Source organism: Littorina saxatilis, linkage group LG4 (assembly GCF_037325665.1).
Source record: "Littorina saxatilis isolate snail1 linkage group LG4, US_GU_Lsax_2.0, whole genome shotgun sequence".
In the NCBI taxonomy this organism is placed as follows: domain Eukaryota; kingdom Metazoa; phylum Mollusca; class Gastropoda; order Littorinimorpha; family Littorinidae; genus Littorina; species Littorina saxatilis.
In genome coordinates, this window is record NC_090248.1 from 53,989,320 (window position 1) to 54,010,235 (window position 20,916).

At 46.2% G+C, this 20,916-nt stretch overlaps 3 protein-coding genes and 1 non-coding gene across 9 annotated transcripts in view; 1 reads left to right on the forward strand and 3 right to left on the reverse strand.

Annotated features, from left to right (window-relative positions):
• LOC138965081 (uncharacterized) overlaps positions 1-20,916 on the forward strand; it is a 97,960-nt gene that overhangs the window by 44,185 nt on the left and 32,859 nt on the right. The window lies entirely within an intron of this gene.
• The window catches only part of LOC138965076 (uncharacterized), a 109,980-nt gene that overhangs the window by 31,062 nt on the left and 58,002 nt on the right, over positions 1-20,916 (reverse strand). The gene's annotated exons all lie outside the window — the stretch shown is intronic.
• Positions 3,237-3,312, reverse strand: Trnat-cgu (transfer RNA threonine (anticodon CGU)). Its single transcript has one exon. It is a non-coding gene; the product is annotated as a tRNA-Thr (tRNA).
• LOC138965074 (serine-rich adhesin for platelets-like) overlaps positions 4,800-20,916 on the reverse strand; it is a 30,629-nt gene continuing 14,512 nt past the window's right edge. The window contains exon 2 of the mRNA XM_070337191.1: positions 4,800-19,858. Coding sequence (XP_070193292.1) covers positions 11,058-16,907 — 5,850 coding nt within the window. The 5' untranslated portion in view covers positions 16,908-19,858 and the 3' untranslated portion in view covers positions 4,800-11,057. The remainder of the gene's footprint in view (positions 19,859-20,916) is intronic.

A 20,916-nucleotide genomic window follows, 5' to 3' on the forward strand; every position in this document is an offset into this window, starting at 1 on the left:
CCGCCATAGAAAAAAGAAGATTCCAAGCGCACATTTTGCAACGCGCATTTGAATAGGCATAACTGTGTGGTCAGGTCACTGTCGTGTACAGTAAAGATCTACTTTTGTGTGGGGTGTCTCAAGTGTGTCGTGCTTTCGTCACACGCATTTTAATTTCTGTTGGTAAATTCCAGTGTAGCGTTAATCTGAACAGTGATGATCTTTCAGAGAGACCTCATTTGAACTCGGAGAAAGGGCTGTGCTCTTCATTATTTGCGATTCGAAACCTCCAGTCGAGCTTCGACGGATTGACTGTGCGGAGTGACTCCCCTTGAATTGACTCGAAGCCGCGGGACTCGACGGTTCGCACATTTTCAAAACAAATGTGGCATATTTTCGTGTTGTATCTTCATTCATCGGGGAGTCTGATACTAAATATGAACGGTAAGAATGCTCTGAACCCTACACGTATTATATCCCCATCGTTTTTTCGTTCACATTTGCCCAACATGTTAATTTGCTGAGCGGGGTTTATGTCGTCTGCTAGGGCAATCAAACCACTGCATGCAGTCTGCACTGACTGAGTCTGCACGCACGAGGCACGCTGGCAATAAGTCTTATAATGGTAAGAACGTTCTGAACCCTACACGTTTTCGATTACGATTGTTCTTGCCTTGAAATAATAATTCGGAAACCATTCATTTACTGAACTGATGCAGTCGTATTTCAGTGTAGTCAGTGCGGCTACGTATGACAGAGTCGATCGAGTCAGTCTTCCAAACTGGTCACTAGCTGGTACGTTATCGGAATAACACTTGTGTTTTCTGCTAGCGGGTGGGAATTTTATATTAACTCATCATTTGGTAATGTGGATGATAAGCTACATGCCACTAACACGATGAGAAGAATCTATGCAAGTCGGCGAGAATTAGATGAAACCCAGCGGCTTCTATTTTTAGATCAGTGGCAGCCGCACTGTGGCACAGGCACATGCAATCTGTCAGAAAAAAAACCACTTCTGCTTTAATTGAGAAGTAGGGAATTTATGGTCATTTGGTATTGTGGAGAATATAAGCTACATGTCAGTAATTAATTCTGAGGATGAGAGCACAGTCTTGCTTAGGTAAAGGGCGTAAGAATACGCTCTGTGGAAAAGTTAGCGCACTCCAAGAGTGCGCTAACAGTTTTAGCGCATCGCCATTAGCCAATCAACTGGTTCACATCAGTCATGTGACACCAGTACTTACTGACAATTATTATTATTATTATTATTATTATTTATTATTATTATTGTTGAATTGTTTCTTGTATTGTTTTTGCTCTCCCTCACCCCTCAACTCCCTTTTCTGTACATAGTCTGATTTCTTTTTGTTTTAGTTCCTTTTAATTGGTGTTGAATGAAATGTGTTTTTATTGTGTTTTTTAATTTTCCATGTACCCTCACGGGGTTTTATCGGAATAAAACTTGACTTGACTTGACTTGACTTGACTTGTCCTGCTAAGCTGATTAATTGGCTACCATTCAACCGTGACGCTGATGGGGTTGTCCGAGTGTGTTTTGATTTGACGTCAGGCTGTACTATGATTTTGTGGTCGGCAACACTGAGGACATGTGTTTTGATTTTGAGCTACAAGAGATAAGGTTGGGGAGGGGGTCCATTGAACCGTAACACCGACACAGTTGTGATGAGTATTAATGATTTCAATTGAGGCTGTTGTCTTTCGATTTTGTGACAGGAAATCAGGACATGACAGGACATGTGTTAGTTAGTTAGTTAGCTGTTGCTTTTCGGGTCCAGCGGACCATAATAGGCCAAATCAGGACCCCGACAGGACATGTGTGCGTCCGTCCGTCCGTGTGTTTTCGTCCGTGTAAGTCCGTCCGTGTGTGTGTTGGGGGAACGTGCATGACTGAGTGCGTCTGTCTGTCTATCCGTGTTCTTTCTTTCTTTATTTGGTGTTTAAACGTCGTTTTTAACCACGAAGGTTATATCGCGACGGGGAAAGGGGGGGAGATGGGATAGAGCCACTTGTCAATTGTTTCTTGTTCACAAAAGCACTAATCAAAAATTTGCTCCAGGGGCTTGCAACGTAGTACAATATATTACCTTACTGGGAGAATGCAAGTTTCCAGTACAAAGGACTTAAACATTTCTTACATACTGCTTGACTAAAATCTTTACAAAAATGGACTATACTCTATACAAGAAACACTTAACAAGGGTAAAAGGAGAAACAGAATCCGTTAGTCGCCTCTTACGACATGCTGGGGAGCATCGGGTAAATTCTTCCCCCTAACCCGTGGGGGGTTCTATCCGTGTGCGATATGCACACGCGCTTGTGTTGGTTTCTGCAGAAATAGAGGAAGTCTGTCAAGGCAACGTAAACTGATCGGATATAAATGCATGGAATGCGGTCGACAGTTCCACATGATTAGACACTAGAGATCAGTTGTGTGTGACGTTCTCATGGCAGTGTCAAAACTTGACTCAACAAACAACAGGAGTTTGTATCATAGCGCCGGTTGATCGATGTATCCTGCTCCCTTTTCCTTACTGTAGTTTTACTACTGATTCCATTAGAATAGTAACATTTCTACAGTAAGAATTAGGAAAGGGATACTTCGATTGACTTTGATACAAGCTCCTGTGCAACAAACCTTCAAATACTGCCGTGTTGAAACAGAGATTTCATGTTGCGACCTGTGTCTTGTGATTTTTTCCCAGCGTCTTTTTAACCTACAAGTATGACGAATGCGAATGTGATATAGAAGCATTTTGGTGTACACCAAAAGGTACCTTCCTTCTAGTGTAAACGGTCATCAATTTAGATCTGTTCAAGGCTGTAAACATGGGACAAGAGCATTCCTTCACTTGGACACATACCAAGCATCGTCACTGAGCCTCCTATAGCTGCTTCATATGCAGAGTGGGATTTTTTTCCTTTATGAATTCTTTCTGCAGATTGACTTTGGTGTCACTCAAGAAATTAAATCAGAAACAAATCCTTCTTCACACAGACAACTTTTTTGTTTGTTTGTTTGCTTAACGCCCAGCCGACCACGAAGGGCCATATCAGGGCGGCGCTGCTTTGACATATAACGTGCGCCACACACAAGACAGAAGTCGCAGCACAGGCTTCATGTCTCACCCAGTCACATTATTCTGACACCGGACCAACCAGTCCTAGCACTAACCCCATAATGCCAGACGCCAGGCGGAGCAGCCACTAGATTGCCAATTTTAAAGTCTTAGATATGACCCGGCCGGGGTTCGAACCCACGACCTCCCGCTCACGGGGCGGACGCCTTACCACTAGGCCACCGTGTCGGTCACAAACAACTGTCAGGCTGCTGAGTTTAGGCATGTGTCAAAGTGAAAGGATGATCTCATACCATGTGGAAGTCTGGACTAAGACCTGTGGTGGTGAACGTGATTGTGTACGCAGGAAGGACTGCACCTTTTATGTAATTTGCGTCACACACGTACACTCCCCCCCCCCCCCCCCAAACAAAAACAAAAACACAAAAAACTTGACCCAATTTTGAGTTACAGTAGTATCAAAAACTTGATGATCTGTCACTAACTTTCTTCGCATGCACCTGTTTGCTCTTCTTGCTGCCTTTGTTTGTTTTGTGTTTTAGTGTGTACTGTTGTTGTTGTTGTTTTGTATTGTTCTTTTATGCAACTTCAGATACTGAAGGTGCAAATAAACTACTTTACAGAAAACACACACACACACACACACACACACACACACACACACACACACACACACATTTGCTGGTGAAAAAAGAACTTAAAAAACCCCAAAAAACACAATTTTTCGTTTTTAAAGAAAAGCTTTCTTCTGGTGTACACGATCATGGACAAAAGCACAGATCTGTCATAACACGGGACAAAAGCACAGATCTGTCATAACACGGGACAAAAGCACAGATCTGTCATAACACGGGACAAAAGCACAGATCTGTCATAACACGGGACAAAAGCACAGATCTGTCATAACACGGGACAAAAGCACAGATCTGTCATAACACGGGACAAAAGCACAGATCTGTCATAACACGGGACAAAACCACAGATCTGTCATAACACGGGACAAAACCACAGATCTGTCATAACACGGGACAAAAGCACCCTTTCACTTCATCACATACCAAGGCTCAACAGCCGGGCTGTTTCCTTTGCAAAGTATAAGGGTTATCTGCTGAATTGATTTCGCAATCGTCGGTCACGAAATTAGTTCAGCAAGCAATTCTCAGTCTCCACAAGAACCAGGGAGGCTGTTGGAAGAAAAGTGTCTTTTAGCTTTACTACCCATGTTTTGAACTTACGACGGACATCGAGCAGCCTTCATCAGGGCCTCCGGAGTTGCTGTCTGAGCGAACGACGAAGAAGAAGAAGTGCCTTCATACCAGTGCGTAGGTGTGACATCTTGATAAGTGTGATCAAGTTTCCTAGAGAAGACGAGGGTTTGATAAGGAGTTCACATTGCTGGAAGATTTGTGTTGTTATCGCATGAGCTGACACTAAGCTGAACATATCTCCCACTGTTTTTTTCGGCGTCTACTGGTCTTATCTTGAATGTGTGTGTGTGTGTGTGTGTGCGTGCATGTGTGAACGCCTTGTTAGAGCAGTCATTTACAGACGAATGACGTTTGATTTGATTTATAGAGAGCTCTATGAAATCTTATCAATCAAACGTGTGCTTTCACACAAACACGCTCGCGCACGCACCCATCCACACACACAAACACACACAAACAAACACACACAAACAAACACACAAACACACACACACAGCCAACGACATTGGAATGGTCGTCGCAAAGTTTTTATATTATGCTCTATGTTTGATAACATACAAAAGCACAGCAAATACATAAAATGATACAGAAAACAAATCAGTCAATTTTCTTCACGGTTAGTACTGTCATTAATATTATGCTCTTCTTTTTGTTCCACTCAATGTCAGCAGACAAATTAAAATGTTAAAAATTACCCCCACACTATAGAATATTCCAAGAAGACAACAACAAAATAAAAAACAAAAAACAAAAAACAAGTGAGAAATCTGACACATTTTCAAGGCGAGAGGAACAGGGTGGGGAAGACGAACAGACGCAATCAAGGCGAGCGGTGTGTGGGGGTGGGAGGGTGTCACTGTGTGTGTGTGTATGGTGGTGGGGGGGGGGGGGGGGGGTGGTATGATCAAGAAAAAAACTGCTGCACAAGACGGCTGTTCAGGGCTCATACAAGCGTTTCATTCGGGCAACAACAAAACTCTAACAGAGATTTTGATAAGAGCGTAAAAGAAAGTTGCACACGAAATCTGGTAATTCCCATAGGGATGGCGGCAAGAAAAGAGCTTCACTCTACCGTAACTCGAACCAGCTTCAAGAAAGTGACATCAAACCCGAGTGCAGAGTAATTCAGCCCTGGCAATAATCGCACGCAAGCCTAGTCGGCGTCAGTTTACGAACAATCAATGGCGTTGGACAGGATAATTACAGACCACAGTCCCGCTCATTATCGGTAATTAATGAAGTGCCACGGCTATCAAGCCACAATACACTCCGACGCTTCTGTGACGTAAAACGAGCACGAGAGAAACTCCCTCTACCACAGGCGCAAGAACCAGGTCACTATTGGACTATTATAGCTTTGTTCTAGAATGTCTACTCAAGTTTGTTTTCTCCGAAAACTTTTGATAAATATAAAACGGACCAGAGAGACACTTTTTTACCATTGGGGCAAGAACATTATTTAAACTTTTTCTCTCTAAAGATTTCTAAGGCTGTTTCTTTTTATGCGCCAAGCAATGAGTCGACGCAGTGAACAGATCATTCAATCAAAATCCAAAAACAAGAAAGGTGTGTGTTATTGGAACGTTTAATTGTGAAAAAAAACCAAAACGTTACGGTCACTCATCTTCGACCAATCAGTCGCAATAATAGAGGCATAACTGTTACTTATAACAATGCTTGTGCCAAACAAAAGTCTATTCATACAGAATAGTAGAGAAACATATCTCTCCAGCTCTTTTCGTCTTCCAACAAACTGATTGTCCTTGCCCTTGGGAAGTATTTCTCTTCAGTTCTGGCTCAAGCCAAATTGGATGGATCTGTTTAAATTCCTCTCTTTCAACACATCTCAGTCCCCCCCCCCCCCCCCCCCCTTCTCGAAATAATCTGCGCACTGGAACATTTTAATGGGAAACGACTGCAAATTTTTTTCCACAAAACCAGCAGGGAGTGAAAAAGCTAGGCCTGGGAAAGCACTTGGCTTTACAATCCCCGGGATGACTGTTAAACCGACCAGATGATCATTTTCTCTTCACTTTCCCCCTTCTCAGCTGCGTTGCGTTGCCCTAGTTTTTTGGGAGACGCCCTGCTGTGACGTATGCATTACGTCACATCTTCGCTTCTTCCAAGGGAAAGATGGGAAAGGGTATGTTTGTAACCATTCCTGTAAACCGTGGTGGAAATCGGGTAGCGACAAATAATCACTATAAACACAGTCGAGAAGGAATCACCCTGTGCTATTACGGTTGTAAACGTTCGTTAAATAGCTGAGCTGTAGAAATTGGGCAGGTCTTTATCCCTTTCTTTCTATTTCAACTCTGTCTTCGCATACACACCATAACACATTAAACTTTAACCTTTCATGAATATTTGGTTTGTTGTTGCCAGCAAAATTCGCTACCAGAAATACATACATTTGTGCACACAACAAGGTCTTCCCAATTCCTTCCCGCCGCCGTTTATGTCAAACAGAAACTTTTTCTTTTTCTTTTCAATTACTAAAACGAACAAAAATGAAAAAAAGACTACGCCCTCTGATTAGTGCAATACAAAGATGGCCAGCTTGAACCAGCTACCCCGGCTCTCATCCCTCATCTTGACTACAGATGCGTCCAAGTGACAATGTGTGTTGTCAGTGTCAATCTTGACATTACCGGCATGCCAGTCATTCACAACAAGGGCAAGAAGTACACCCAGATGGCGAGGTCAGTCTGGCAGGAAAAAACACCCACACACACACACCACCATACACACGAACTGACGAACAGCGCGTTCGCCTGCCACTGTCGATCAGAATGTGCATGCGTCTTCATCAGTGCTGTACTGGTACCTAGTGCTACCCAGATTGATTTGGGCGCGTGGGGGTAAGGGAGGGTGTGGGGTGGGGCAAGGGAGAGTGGGTAATTTGGGGGGGGGGGGGGGGGGGGACGGGTTCTAGTGGCCAATATTGCCAGAACCGCTCACGCGCTAAAAAGGCATAATGGTTCTTCAGTGCAGTGACGGGTATTTCCATTACTTTGTGTTACCCATCTGGACGTCTGTTTTTTCCCCCCTGAGTATCCTAATTGCACGCATTGTGGCTGAAGCGAACTATAGGCACTTTAGAGGCTAATCAAAATACCACCCTGATACTACCTGACACAAGCTTTCAAGAGGTAAAAACAACACCAGACGTTTTCTGTAATCTTCCTTTGCCCTCTAGATAATACAGTACAGACTGCCCTATTGGTATTTGAAGCGCCGTTATAGTAGCATTTCATTCAACCATCAGACGAGTATCATCGCCACAAACAAACACTGACCCTGAAATCGATCACTTTGTCTGATCATGTGTATCCTTGGTAAAAGCTTTCACTGACCTTCTGTCTTCCCTAATTCTTCGAAAGAAAGGATAGAAAAAGTCTTTACCTCCATCTGTCGAACTCATACTGGCTGTTGAAGAAGTACTCCAAAGAATATAAGCAGTACTTAGTCTACACAAAAACAACTTTGACCCAGGATGTAACGAAACGGGCAGTATTGTCCTTCCAGATACACACACAATTAAGCTCACTGAAATTAAAAGTTCAGTAACTGCAGAGAGCTTGAATCCCTGCACAAGACTGATGGAACCACTTAGACGGAACGTTCGGATAAACAGCTACGCCCAGAAAAAAAGCCACCTCACCGGTTTATAAACATTTCTGTGGGGCAGACGAAGTTGTTTTCGATCGCCAAAGCCGGACGAGTTACACTACAGCTATGCAATTAAGGTCCCAGCTTTAACGGGAAAATAAATAGACCTGAACTACTATTTACAAGTGAGAGCCCGCGGGGAAAAGAGGGGACAATATGAATTTGTGATTCAAATTTTATTGATCGCTCAAGCCAGTGACAGGTGAATTGAGACTGTGCGTGTGGGATACAAGAGTCTGCATCAATTGATGTGTGTGTCTATCGGGTAAAGAGCGTGCTCGTAGAAGGACTGACACAAAAAACAAACAAAATACTGAATCCAGTCTGCTTTGCTGTAATTTTGTTTGATAAAAAGCGTGCGTGCAAAGGACTGACTACCTTCCCCCCCCAAAAAAAAAACCCCACAAAACACACACACACACCCACAAAAAAACAAAAAACAAAAAACAACATAAAAGAAACACCCAACAGCATACAACAAACAGAAACACAAATATAAACACAGCGAACAGTACAAATGACATCTCCCACCCCCTACCACCCGTTTCCTCCGTTGGTTTTTTTCTACACAAAATGCCCTCCAAAGAGAAAACAGCTTGACAGAAGTTCAAAGAACGACAAGAGGCATTAAAATTGTCCGGTGCAGTAAACATTTCCCGTGAAACTGATTTTCTTAGCATACATGTGTGTTCGGCCAACACCACCCTCCCCCATTTTCCTCCCCCTCATTCCATTCTGGTCCATAACTGGCCCCTCATATGGCTATCATTTCCCTCCGGGGGGAAAATGAGAAGTATGCAGGCCAGTGACCGTGATGCATGGGAGCACGAGCACTTCAAACGCTACAAGCACGTGAAACTCGCCTAAGGTTACTGTCATTGACAATACAGGAAAATGTGAAAATGCTAGTGCGCATCTGCGCAGACCCGTGTGGTCAATTTTGTCTTGCCAACTAATAGGAAACGTATGTCACTATTTTTAAAGTATTCATTGATTTTAGATAGCAACAAAATACCCCATTCATTTTGTCTTGATAATGAGAAACTTATTCCATTGTCTTAACAGTATTCCCTTGATGTAGATCGTAATGAAAAGCTACACTAATATACTGTACATAACACCCACACAAATACAATCAGCTTTACGTTATGGATTCGCTTGAGCACAGTAGTACTACGTACAGGTGTTAGGAATGCAGTGATATGGCTTAAAACAAGACTTAACACTTAACCTAAACTGTAAAACACTGCAGTACAAATGATCTTTTCAACACCAACGTCATCTCTAAAAAGAACGCGGGTAAATAACAGAATTATAAATACCAGAAGTAAACAACCTTTCAGCAGGTATAGTCAAAGCTGTTTTCGCTCAAACTAGGGCGTTCACCTCAGCGGTTGTACCTGGTTGGTACCCTGTGTGTCTGTTGCCATCATTTTCACTAAACTGTTGTTCGAATGAGAAGCTGACAGATGTAGGTCTGTTTGTTATGCCCAGAACATTCTGGGGTCGTTGAAAAAGTCCTGGGTTTGTTTGTTTTTTACGCAAAAGGGTTTAGCATGTTCAAAGTAAACTCTGTTTGCATGTTTTCTCACACAAGGTATAAGGTTAAAGATACTATGTCGAAGAGCAATGCTTGCTCAAATTAAAACAAGCAAACAAAGGTAAGAGGGGAATAACAACCAGAAAAAGAACACACACAAAATGAAATGAAAAAAAGTATAGTCTTTCCACAGCTAAAACTGTTGACATGAAAACCGAAGTATATAAATCTTTTCTCAGATAACATTTTGTTTTGTTTTACAGATCTTTGTTCAGAGAACCCCACCGTGTCTTTGTCTGAATGGCACAAAGAACACTGCACACCACACCAAATAAAACAAGAACAACAGACAATCGTCGAACCGTAATACAATATGCTACATGGTAAATTACACACCACGCATTGTCAGTCTCTGCTGTGTCAGGTCAAGATTCCTCAAATCCACTTCTGGTCCACCCCGTCCTATCCTCCAGTTCATTTATGACACAGCCTGTACAACATAAGGCCTAAAAAAATAGGTGTGGTTACGGTAACCCGACCTACCCTATTTTTAGGGGCCGACCCTATAACTTTTTATTATGTACATTTGTCAAAAAACAAAAAAACAAAACAAAAAACGAGTGCAGAAAACACAATGAAAGCGACAGCGCTCGAGTCGCACACTTATTTCCCTGTCAAGTAGGTTTAATTTGTACACATTAGAAAAAAAAGTTAAAAAAAAAAGTGATTGCCTACCTTCCTACCCTATTTTTTGGGGCTATGTTACCTTAACCACACCTTTTTTTTGGCCTAACCTCACGGTCCCTCATTGATTCCATTAACACAAACACGACCTTCAGATCGATTGCACATACAAACACTGAGAGAAAAATCTCGTAATTGGACCGACCAACAGTACTGGTAATTTTTCTGCAAGCACGAATTCCTGACAATCCAATCAACTCCGAACAGGAAGAGTTGGGTTTTGGTCCCAAAGTGGTTCGCTTTTTTTGTCTTAAGTGGTTGTAAAACAGTTGGTGTGAACTCCCATTGCATGTTACAGTGCGTCTTAAGACATTGTGCAGCTCGCGAAATCTTGTTCCCTTTTGTCTTCTTCTTTATTAAATAAAACGCTATGGTGACTGGAAAAAAATATCTGGTCACAATTATATTTTTGTACTGAAAATAACGGCGGAAGGGAACATGTATTTCATAAACTGCACAATGCAAGACGTACTGCAAAACATACAATAGCAACGTTTACAACCAGTTTATATTCAGTTTCGGTTTGGAATCAAACCTGACACACTTCACATCAGCATGTAGTTAATCTCCATCTGGCACACACACTGTCATTATGTGACGTCACTAACCTCTGAAATCATGTCAGGTGTGTATGTAAACTGTAACTTCACTGGGGTACACGTACATTTCACGAATTCACTCTCTTACTCATCTCTGCTTTTCAAACACAACCCGTAATAACGTCGATCAGCACAAAACAAGCCATACTCCAAGACTATTTCAGATCAAGCGTGCATCACGTGTGACGTCATTGAAAAACATCGTGACGTCATTTCACAAAGTGTCAGCCTTGTAGTGACCAACTTGCAGCCTGTCCAGCAAGGCCGAGTCGATCTTGTCCTCACACACGTCAAGCTGCTCAAACACGTCACTCAGCGACCTCAGCTTGTCGTTCTCGTCCATGCTGACGTCAGTGGCTATACTGCTGACGTCACCGCGACTGTCACACACGCTTCTATACGTGGAGTCCAGGTCGCTGATGTGACGTGACGTAGCGCTGGACAGCGTGGAGTAAGCGCTGTCGGAAGAGAACGACTTCTTGACGTCAGTGTCGTCGGTAAATACGTCAGACCCAAATCTGTCTCGAAGCGCGGACGGAGATAGAAGTTTGGACTGGTAGGAACTATACGGCGTTGACCTGAGTCGGGACAAGTCCATCTCGCTCACAGACTTCCCTCCGCCACTCTGACTCACAGCCTCCGCCAGCCTGTCGAGGCGGTGACGGATCCTGAACGTTCTGTTATCCTTCAGCTTGGAGTTGTGCTTCTTCCTCAAGAAACGCTTGAAACGAATGGCAGGCATGTGGTCCTCGATGACAGGGCACACGTGGTTCTGACGTAGCTCCTGGTTCTCGCGCGTAAAGGCGCGGTACAGGTCATCACAGATCTCACCGTTTTTCTGTGTCACATCTTCTTGGGCGTTATCACCGCGTGTTTCGAAGGAGATCATATCGTCCAAAAGCCTCTGCTCCGAGGTCTTGCTCTGCCACTCGAAGTCGTTGAGAAGTTTCTGGAAAAGCACAATCTTCTCCTCCACCCACTGAGACTTCTTGGACTTGGACGGCGTCTTGGCGCTGAAGGCTGAGCTGAGGTTCCTGCGAGCGACTCTGTGGGTGGGGGCGAGTTCTGCAGACTTGAAGGACGTTCCGAGTTCCGCCTGCTTCCTGACCTCAGCCGTGGCAGACGTGGAGTACACCGACCCCTCGCTGACGTCAGAAGGGGTGGGGCTGCTGCACGCGGAGTGACGCGAGTAGGACAGGTCAAGGTCGAGGCGAGAGTCATCATGCATGGTGCAAGAGAGGTCGTAGGACAGGTCAGCGCTGATGTTGGACAGCCTGTCACTCAAGTCCTGCAGGGGGTGTATCGGAGACGGGGTTGAAAACTCTCTCCTGTCCTCAGAGGCTGTCAGCTCACTGACGTTCTGGTCCGTGCTCCACAGCTTAATCTGAGGCATGGGCGACACGTAGTTCATCTTGGGCGTGGACTGCGGGACACTGAAATGCACGCTGCTTTTGAAGCTGCTCAGCGTGGTGTCCCCGGTCGTGTTGGCCTCGTCGTCAGCCGTCTCGCTCTCGTCGTCTGCCTCCAGGATGGTTTCCTGGATGACGGACGCACGGAGAAATCCGGAGCCTCTGAGATCGTGAGCCACCATGTCCATGGAGTGATGCAGCGACGGCTGGTCAGAAGTAGACTGACCCTTCAGACCGGACACGAAGTCGTTGAAGGAGTGGATGTTGTCGTAGTCCTCAGGCCCGTCGCTAGGGGGGAAGTCGCTCTCGCTGTGCGGGCCGTGGTGGTGGCGGCTGCTGTCCGTGGTGCTGATTGAGGAGTAGTTGCCGTCGCTGTCGTCCAGCTCCGACGACGACGACGACGTTGGGCGTCGCCATAGCGAGGTGTTGCTACGCTGAGAGAAAAATGAAGGAGGAAGTGTCCGGTTTTCGTTTCCACTTCCCTCTCCTCCCCTCCCTCCATCTTCGGTGGAAAGGGCTTCTTCGCCCCACGAGGTCGAAAGTCTCTGACTCGCTCGAGCGTGACGAAGGTCACTGTCCCCCCTGTCGGCCTCAAAAGTCGACGAGCCGTGACTGGGGAGGTAATCCGTCTTCGAATCTGTCACACTCTGTCCGTCAACAGAAGTAGAGGTCGACTCGGGAATTTGAGCCCTTTGCTGTTTCCCACTATTTCTATCAGCGTAGCTTCTATTCAGTGTGAAAGAGACGCTACTTGTGCCCTCAACTCGGTCGCTTTTGTCCTCTGCATCGCTGTAAGCCCTGTCGCTGTTTCGCTGTGTTGTGGGTAGGGTGGCTTCGGCGTGGTCCCTGTACTCCCACACCTGGCTGGAATTTCTCGGAGAACCGTAGCCAGAGGTGAAGGAAACGTCTTCCGAAGACAGCAGAGACAGCTGTTCTTGTAAACTGTCCAGTATGTTGTTGTAGCTGGTGTTGACCGGTCCGCTACCCGCCATTTCAGGGGTACTTTCCTTTCCCTCTCTGTACCCGGTTTGTTGTCGTTGCTGCTGTGTCGCGGGCTGCAGGTACAGGTGTGTGGAGGTGCTCGATGAAGTCGCAGGTGTGACTGTCTCTCCCTTTGTCGTGGCAGTAGCAGTCACTTCCACTGAGGCGATGTTACTGCTGTGGGGGCGGGGTTGGTGGTACCCGGCTTCCTCGCTGCTCCGTCCACCCGGAATAAGCGGCTGTTGTAGGGTGGAGGGCGAAGTGGTACGGGTGGTAGTTTCCTCCCTCTCACTATCCTCCTCTCTCACTGTCGTTGACACAGTTCTGTCCGTGGTAGTAGTGAGAAAGTCACAGCTCGCAGGCGGCAAACCCACACCAGTGTTGTTGACACTACCCCCTTCCCCCAGCGCTGACGGGGATGACGAAGTGTCGTTGTGGTCACGGTGGCGCACAGTGTGCTCAGTGGTCACTGTCTTCTCTACCGTTGTGAGGCGACGGACGTGCCGTCTGTGACGGTGGCTGACCTCACGGGTGGAGGTGGTGGGGGGCAAATGTTGCTCGCTTCGATCCACAAACCTCCTCTCCGCTGCGGGGCATCGTTCCATCTCCCCCTCTGTTGCCGCAACCGTTGGGTTTTGATTCAAAAAGTCCTGCTGGCTCCGTTCTGTGGAAATGTGTGTGTTTACGCCTTCGCTAAAACACTCAACCTGTTGCTCGCAGCTTGCGTGTGGAAGGGTGGAAGAGGTGGCGGTGGAGGAGTAACCCGAGTCGGTGGTGGGGGTGGTTTCAGAGTAATCTAAGTCGGTGGGGGTGGCAGTAGAGAAATGTGTGTCAGTAGTGAGAGTGGGGGTAGGAACAGAGTCAACGGAGCTGGATGTGACGGTGGTGGGGGTGGTAGTAGAATAAACTGAGTCAGTGGTGGGGGTGGGGGAAGAATGAAAAGCCTGGGTGGTGGTGGTGGTGGTGGAAGAGGGGGTAGGTGAAGCGCCGTCGCGTGTGTTTTTGTCCTGACGCAGGGACGTAGACGGATGGGTTGTCACTTGAGAGACAAGTGCGAGTTGCGTGGCATGCTGATTAGATCGTTTTCCTGCTCCGCCCAACTCTTCTCCTCCCTCACTCTCTCCTATCTCTCCCTCCTCTCTCCCTTTCTGCAGCCAACTGTCGTTCACGCCCCGTGAATCGGAATGTAGGTCGCTGGTACGATAACCTTCCCTGTCATCAACGCCCGTTGAAGTGGTGTAATTATCAAGGGCTGTTGTACTGTTGTTATAATTATCACTGCTCGTTTGAGGGCCAACTGCACCGGCAACTCTCGTTTTCCCCTCAGCAGTGTTTTTGTCACTTTCATAAACTGTGGTGTTTTCGGTGTCAGTTCCGGGTGATGTTTGTTCAATACTATCACTTTCACGAGAGTTGTTTACACTGTCAGCAACGCCAGTTACACCGCTAAAGTTTTCGCCGCTGTCTGTAATTGTCGTGATGTTGTGAGTTTCTCCTGTGTTGGTCGCAGCAGTATTACTCGTTTTCCAATCAGATGCTCCTCCGGCGTTGGATAAACCAGCAGAGCTTATTTCACCATCAGTTACAGTAGCAGTTTCATTGTCACTTGTTCCAACGATGTTTATTTCAGAGTCAGTCACACCAGCCCTGTTTGTTTTCCAGTCACTTTCAGGTGAAATGTTTGTTGTTTCGTGACAAGCAACGCTGACATCACCATCCGTAACAACAGCGGTAGAGAGAGGGTGTGTGTTGTCGTTCACGCCCCCGTCGATTGAACCATCAACATCACTGACCGCACTACAATAACCGGACGAAGCGAACAGCTTGGACGAGGAGGGAGATGACGTAGGAACAGTTCCATCAGTACTCACAGTACTCAGTAACACCGTTTCATCATTACTCGGAGTAGTCAGTAACTTTAGTCGATTTTCCGCCTCATTCACCCTGTCTTTTCTTCCCTCGTTATTGATGTTTTCTCCTTTTTTGCCCGTCACGCCTTCACTCAAGCCGTCAGAGTAATGAGTGGAAGATCTGGGAAGTTGGGTGTTTTTCTGGAAATCAGAAAGTTGCTCTCCTCCACCCCCGCTTTCTGTACTCTCGCGCGATGACGCAGTTTCTGGGGCTGCTTGGTACAGCTGGCGGGAGGAAAGCAGGCCGGCCCCACCCCCCTCTGACGCCGCGGCTACGGTTGGTGCCAGAGTTTTGGTACCGTTCTCCCTAATGCGGCGTTCTGTCTGCAGTCGCGGTGATCCCTCGCTCGCCTGTTTGTTGGTATCATCGCTTTCCACGCCCTCGTTATAATCGCTCGGTTTCTTATTCACACCCTCACTATCCCTCGATCGTTTTTCTCTCTCTTCCAACACCTTCTGATGACCGTCCTTATCCGCTGGGATTTTCAGGCTCGGCCCTTGCTCTATCGCGGCCACGCGCTCGCTTACGCTGGTCCGTGCAGCGGACCCTGAAGATCTGAGCACCTCCTGTTGTCTGGGTGAATCCTCGTTAGAGATCAAAGACTTGGGGTCTGTGAACGCGCTCCTGCGCTGCGTGTGACCGGTGGTTATCCAGGACTGCACGGACTCACCGGGAGACTGTTCTTCCAGCTTAGAGCAGTCTTGCAAAGAGGAGAAAAAGTCTCGCCGTTTTCTATCGAGCGCACGGCGCGTAGTGTCAACAGAGACAGGAATTGATTCCGCAGACCTGTAGTTGTTGCTGTCGTCCTGTCTGCCTGTCTTCGTCCCCGCTTTTTCTTTTCGCTGGGAAGCAGAGGGAGAGGAGGGTGAGCGAGGCGACATTGGAGAAGGGAGGGAGTCGCGGGACAGGTAAGAGGAATCAGGGTGGAGGGAGTCGTTGGAGACATGGGAAGGGAAGTGGAGGTCTTCCTCTTCCCCGGGGAATATAGACAGAACCGGGGATCCCCGTTTAGTCGGAGTGCTGTGGTAAAACTCTCTCCTATCGTCAGGACTGCTTCGCCCACTCCCGCTGTCGTGCCGAGTCTTTCTGTGCGCCGTACGGTCCGCCCCAAAACATGAATAGGGACCATCCCCCTCGTGCACAACATCCAGAGCCCTGTCGTGACCGCACAGACTACCCTGGACACTGAAACTGTCACTGTCAGGTCGGTCCAGCTCGCTGTCGTTGGTGACCTCGTGGAAGGCGCTGGAGCTTCCGAAGGAGCACTGTGAGACGCCATCAACGTCCTCAGTGCCCACGAGAGACCCCAAGGTCGTGCGGCTGTCGTTGAGGGAGACTCCGCTCTCCGAGAACCTGGAGTCCCAGCCTGGGGTGCCTGGGATGCTGGTAGTGCGATATACATCCTCACAGCTGGCAGCTCTTCTGCTGACTCGGCCGTGGTCTCTGAGGTCCTCCGTGGAACAGTACACCCCTGCGCGAGACAGTTCCGCCGTTGAGGAGCTTCTGGTGATCTTGCCCGCATGCGGCCCAGAGGCTCCGCACAGGATGAGGCGCTTCGGGGACCGGGTGGGGTTGGAGTACGAGTCTGCTCCGATGAGTTTGGTTCGAACCCCGTTGATGTAGTAGTGTCGTGGAGTGTACATGCGCCGCTCGGGCCATCGGGGGGAGATAACTCTGTAGATGAGTGGGAAGGAGCAACCAGGGGGTTGTAATAAAGGCATGCTGCGACTTAGTCTCGGATCCATCCTGACGAATCTTTTCATTTACTGACCAAACAGGTACTGAGAGAAAGTTCGTGCTGAAACTGCTGCTGAAGTTAATAACGTTTTCGGTTTTTAAAAACTAACAGTTCTTGTGTTTTCGAGTTAAACAGTTTCCATATTTTTCAGAATGAATAGTTCTTAATATGTCTTCAGCGTGAATACTTGTGTCTCTGTGTGTGTGTTTTTTTTCTTTTCAAAATGAACAGTTCTTGTGTTTTCAAATTTCCACAGTTCTTGCGTTGTCACTGAAAAATGCAACTGACTGGCTGACGATGTACACAGTCACAAGATCGTCGCAAAACCAGTCTAGTCACAACAGCAGCAGCAGGGATAATAATCCATCACCAAATCGCAGTTTATGGGGGGAAAAGTCCGGGAAATCCCGTTGGCACGAACACAATTTTAGTGCACAAGCGTAAAAAAAAAGTTCTTGCCCTCCGATAACACGCCAAAGTTGTTGTAGTTATATCCTTGAATCACAAAAAAGAGAAATGTTCTGCTCTATCATAGAATGCCAAGTAAGGCCGTGGTACTTATATATCCGTGATAACGACGATGGCGCCAGCACAGGCCGAAACTATCAGTCCATCAACCAGATAATTGACCCTGTATCCTCTTTGACACTGGCACCGGTTCAGTGAGAGGCGAAAAGTCACTGAAGCTGACCAAAACTTGGCCACTGTCTGAACACACCGTCTTTGTCAGTTAATCACCCGTGACAGCTGCAAAAACGATGAGCAGTTGTGAGCCAGAAAGTCAATGAACCTGACCAAAGAATACACTGAGTCAGTCTGTACGCAGTCTCGTGGCAAGCTGAATCGAGTCAGTCCGAGGTGTAAAAATGACTATGTGTGTTGATGTAAATCACAGATGACTGGGCTTGTCTCACTGAAGTCTTTTCTGATGAAGTTTCTTCTGGGTAAGCCAAAGTTCAAGCAGAAAACCAGAACGGGCGAACAATGTCCGAACACGGGTCGCAGAGCCGAGTTGTAGCCACGTGGTACACTAAGCTGGTTGTGTCACACATTGACTTCTGAAACACACTGTCAAAAGCCCTACAGGTCAACTTCAGTCACTGGTTATCACTGGAAACAAGCATGTCACAGTGCTCCAGATAAGCCGAGATAGTAATGTAATCCGTAGAGGCACTAAAACTGTCACAACACAAACGTCGCCGGAAGAAAGAGAAGAATGGTTCGCTGACCACTAACTCCCTTCGCTTGTGTCAACGACAGAACTGCTACTGGTTCGCCGGGTGTACAGAGAGCAGAGCTGTTCTTCGCCGATGAAAAAAAAAGAGTAACACTGGCGGAAATAGAATAGGTATTCACTGGCACAAACTGACCCCGACTTGTCTCGCTGGGTCACGGGAGGTTATGTCACTGATAGCCGCGGCTTCCGCACAGCGCGTGGCGGCTACTTCAGTCAACACGTGTGCGATTGTTTACGCTCCCAACACACAGGTATGGCCGGCCAACACAGGTAGTTTAGTTGCCAGAATATCCATGCACGCCAACTTTGCCGAAGGAGACTGGATTCAACAATGATGACTTTTTGAAGAATTGTAGGCTTAGCATAATACAGATCTATGTAATAGCGGCGAAGCAGACCGTGAGACAACACGGCCGAGTCGTTGAAGATTCGTTAGCTCAGCAAAAGCAGATTGAAATTAAAGCTGGCTGGTTGTACAGTTTTGTAGTTTCAGGTGTCTGACCGAGTAATTATCAACAGTGTGTCGATGTCGGTGCGACGTACACAAGTGACAGATGGTGCGATTCACTCAGTGTCAGGTCGTCTGCTCTGCTGCGATGGTGGTTACACAATTCCTGTAGATACCGCTTTAATACTGTTCAGTTTTGACGGCTTTATTCACCGTACATAGCTCTTGTCGAAATGAATTTCAGCTGGTAGAAGCAATGGATTTGACTGCTATAGTGATATCGCATTCCACACTGATTCTACGACAGTTTCTGAGCAGTGTGTCACTGTTTCTTTGATCTTTCTGCTGCACTGACGAGCCTTGTGTTAACGCTTCGTCGTAGTTGTGTTTTGTTTTAACGTCGAGTCAATTCCGCCAGTCACGGACATGGACGATTTCTCAGAACAGAAAGGAATGTTTCTATCTGAACATGCACTGCCAAACTAAACGTGTCTTGCCGCGGCTTGTTTCTGAAGCTACTGAATGTCACACTTAAACCTGTGGAAGTCTTATCATTCTCAATCAATTTCTAATACCGAAACCGATTTCAGGCTATTAATGTAAACTTGTGTAACACTTGTTCATGAGGCTCAGTATGAACGCTACGCTTGAATCGTTGAAATCAGTCGCAACCAGTCCATGTAACTCGACTATCTAACACTGATAATTATGAGCAAAGTCTTCGTAATCCCTCGTATAGTCTTCACCTTTGACCTAACCCATGCTGGCAGGTATGCAACACTAAACACTGTTTATTGGTGATTTGTAGTGCTGCAGTTGTTTATTTATGGCATTCCGATGGACTGTCCGTAAGTATAGACAGAGGGTCTTACGGGCGTTTTATTGCCACTATCTTTCCACGTTTAGGCGGGGAGGGCGTTTACGTTATGATTCTCAGTCCTGCCACTTGAGTCTGGACGAAAAGCAAGATAAACTCGCAGTAGGCAGTATAACCTGGAACTCACAAACACACACAGAGTTCCTTTTTCTTCGTTTTGAAGAAATGTCCGTAAGTCACACGCTGGTTCCGGATCGTGGAAGGAAAAGTATAAACACAAGTCCTCATGTGTCTGCTCTCTCTTTTAAAAGCGAAAGTTTCTTGGTGGCAGACGAGCGGCAAACTAGCAAGTCACGTAATACGGTGAAAACATGCACAACTCTCTGGCATCTTTGTCCCTTTTTCTTTTAAAGGCGAAAGTTTCTTATCTGCAGCCAATCAGCATGTCACGGTAGCCATCCAAGCAATTAAGATCTGAAAAAGGTCGTGATATCGTTTTTACGCTACACGGTTCACGTAGAACAACAGCCAGAGCCGTGGTTTGGTTTTCTGCCACTTTTGAATGGCCCAAAACCAAAACACAACTGCCTTTGGTCTGTTTTACAGTTGCACGGATTCGTGTCGCGCTGATTGGTGAAGCAAAACACATACGAGTCACGACTTCTCTATATGTTGAAACACGACTCAAAGGAGCTCACACGACGCTTGTTGTTGTTCGAACAAAAAAAAACCCACCATTCCGTCCATTAAGACAAGCTCTGTCGGAGTGTTTAACGGAAGGTGGTCTATAATAGCATTACGAAAAGCTCTCCCAGAATGTTTACGGGAAAGCGGTTTATAACGTCTTACAGGAGATTAACTTCAGCGATAATCTGGCGCCGTCTATAAGCTGCAAATTACGAATAAAGACCGTAAGAACAATCCAACTTTATCTGCCCTCACGTACAAATTACCTGCCTTAACATAAAAGAGGCTTGTTGATGATCGAGCGCGGGTTTTGTTTTCCTTTACCTGTAGGTTATCAATTATTACTTTTCCAAGCGTCTTGGATTAGCGAGCTAGAGAGGAGTACTCGACTTTCTCTGTGGGGGAAAAAAGCTAAAGAACGTCTCGCAGAATCACAGTTTGTGCTAAGTTAGGTTTCTCTGTGGTCCAGAAACAGCGAGACATAACAAAACAAAACAAAACAAAACAAAACAGAACCAAAACAAAAACAAACAAAACGAAAAATGAAACACACTTGTCTAACACTGATAATTATAAGCAATCTATAAAAAAATATATACCGGTATATACAAAAAATAAAAAGAAGAAAAAGACTACAGATTTACTGACTTCCCGCGTGTACATATTTCATACAATTCTGAACCTACCTATACAATATCTTGATAGTACATTACTCAAAACGGTTATCAAAACCTGTCTTCCATCTGTGTAAGGCTAGTGATGGTACTTCGTCCTTCAAAAATGCCAGAGCCTTTCAGCTAAAACTGTGCAGATGGGGCCATCTTTACAGATCAAAGGCAAACTAC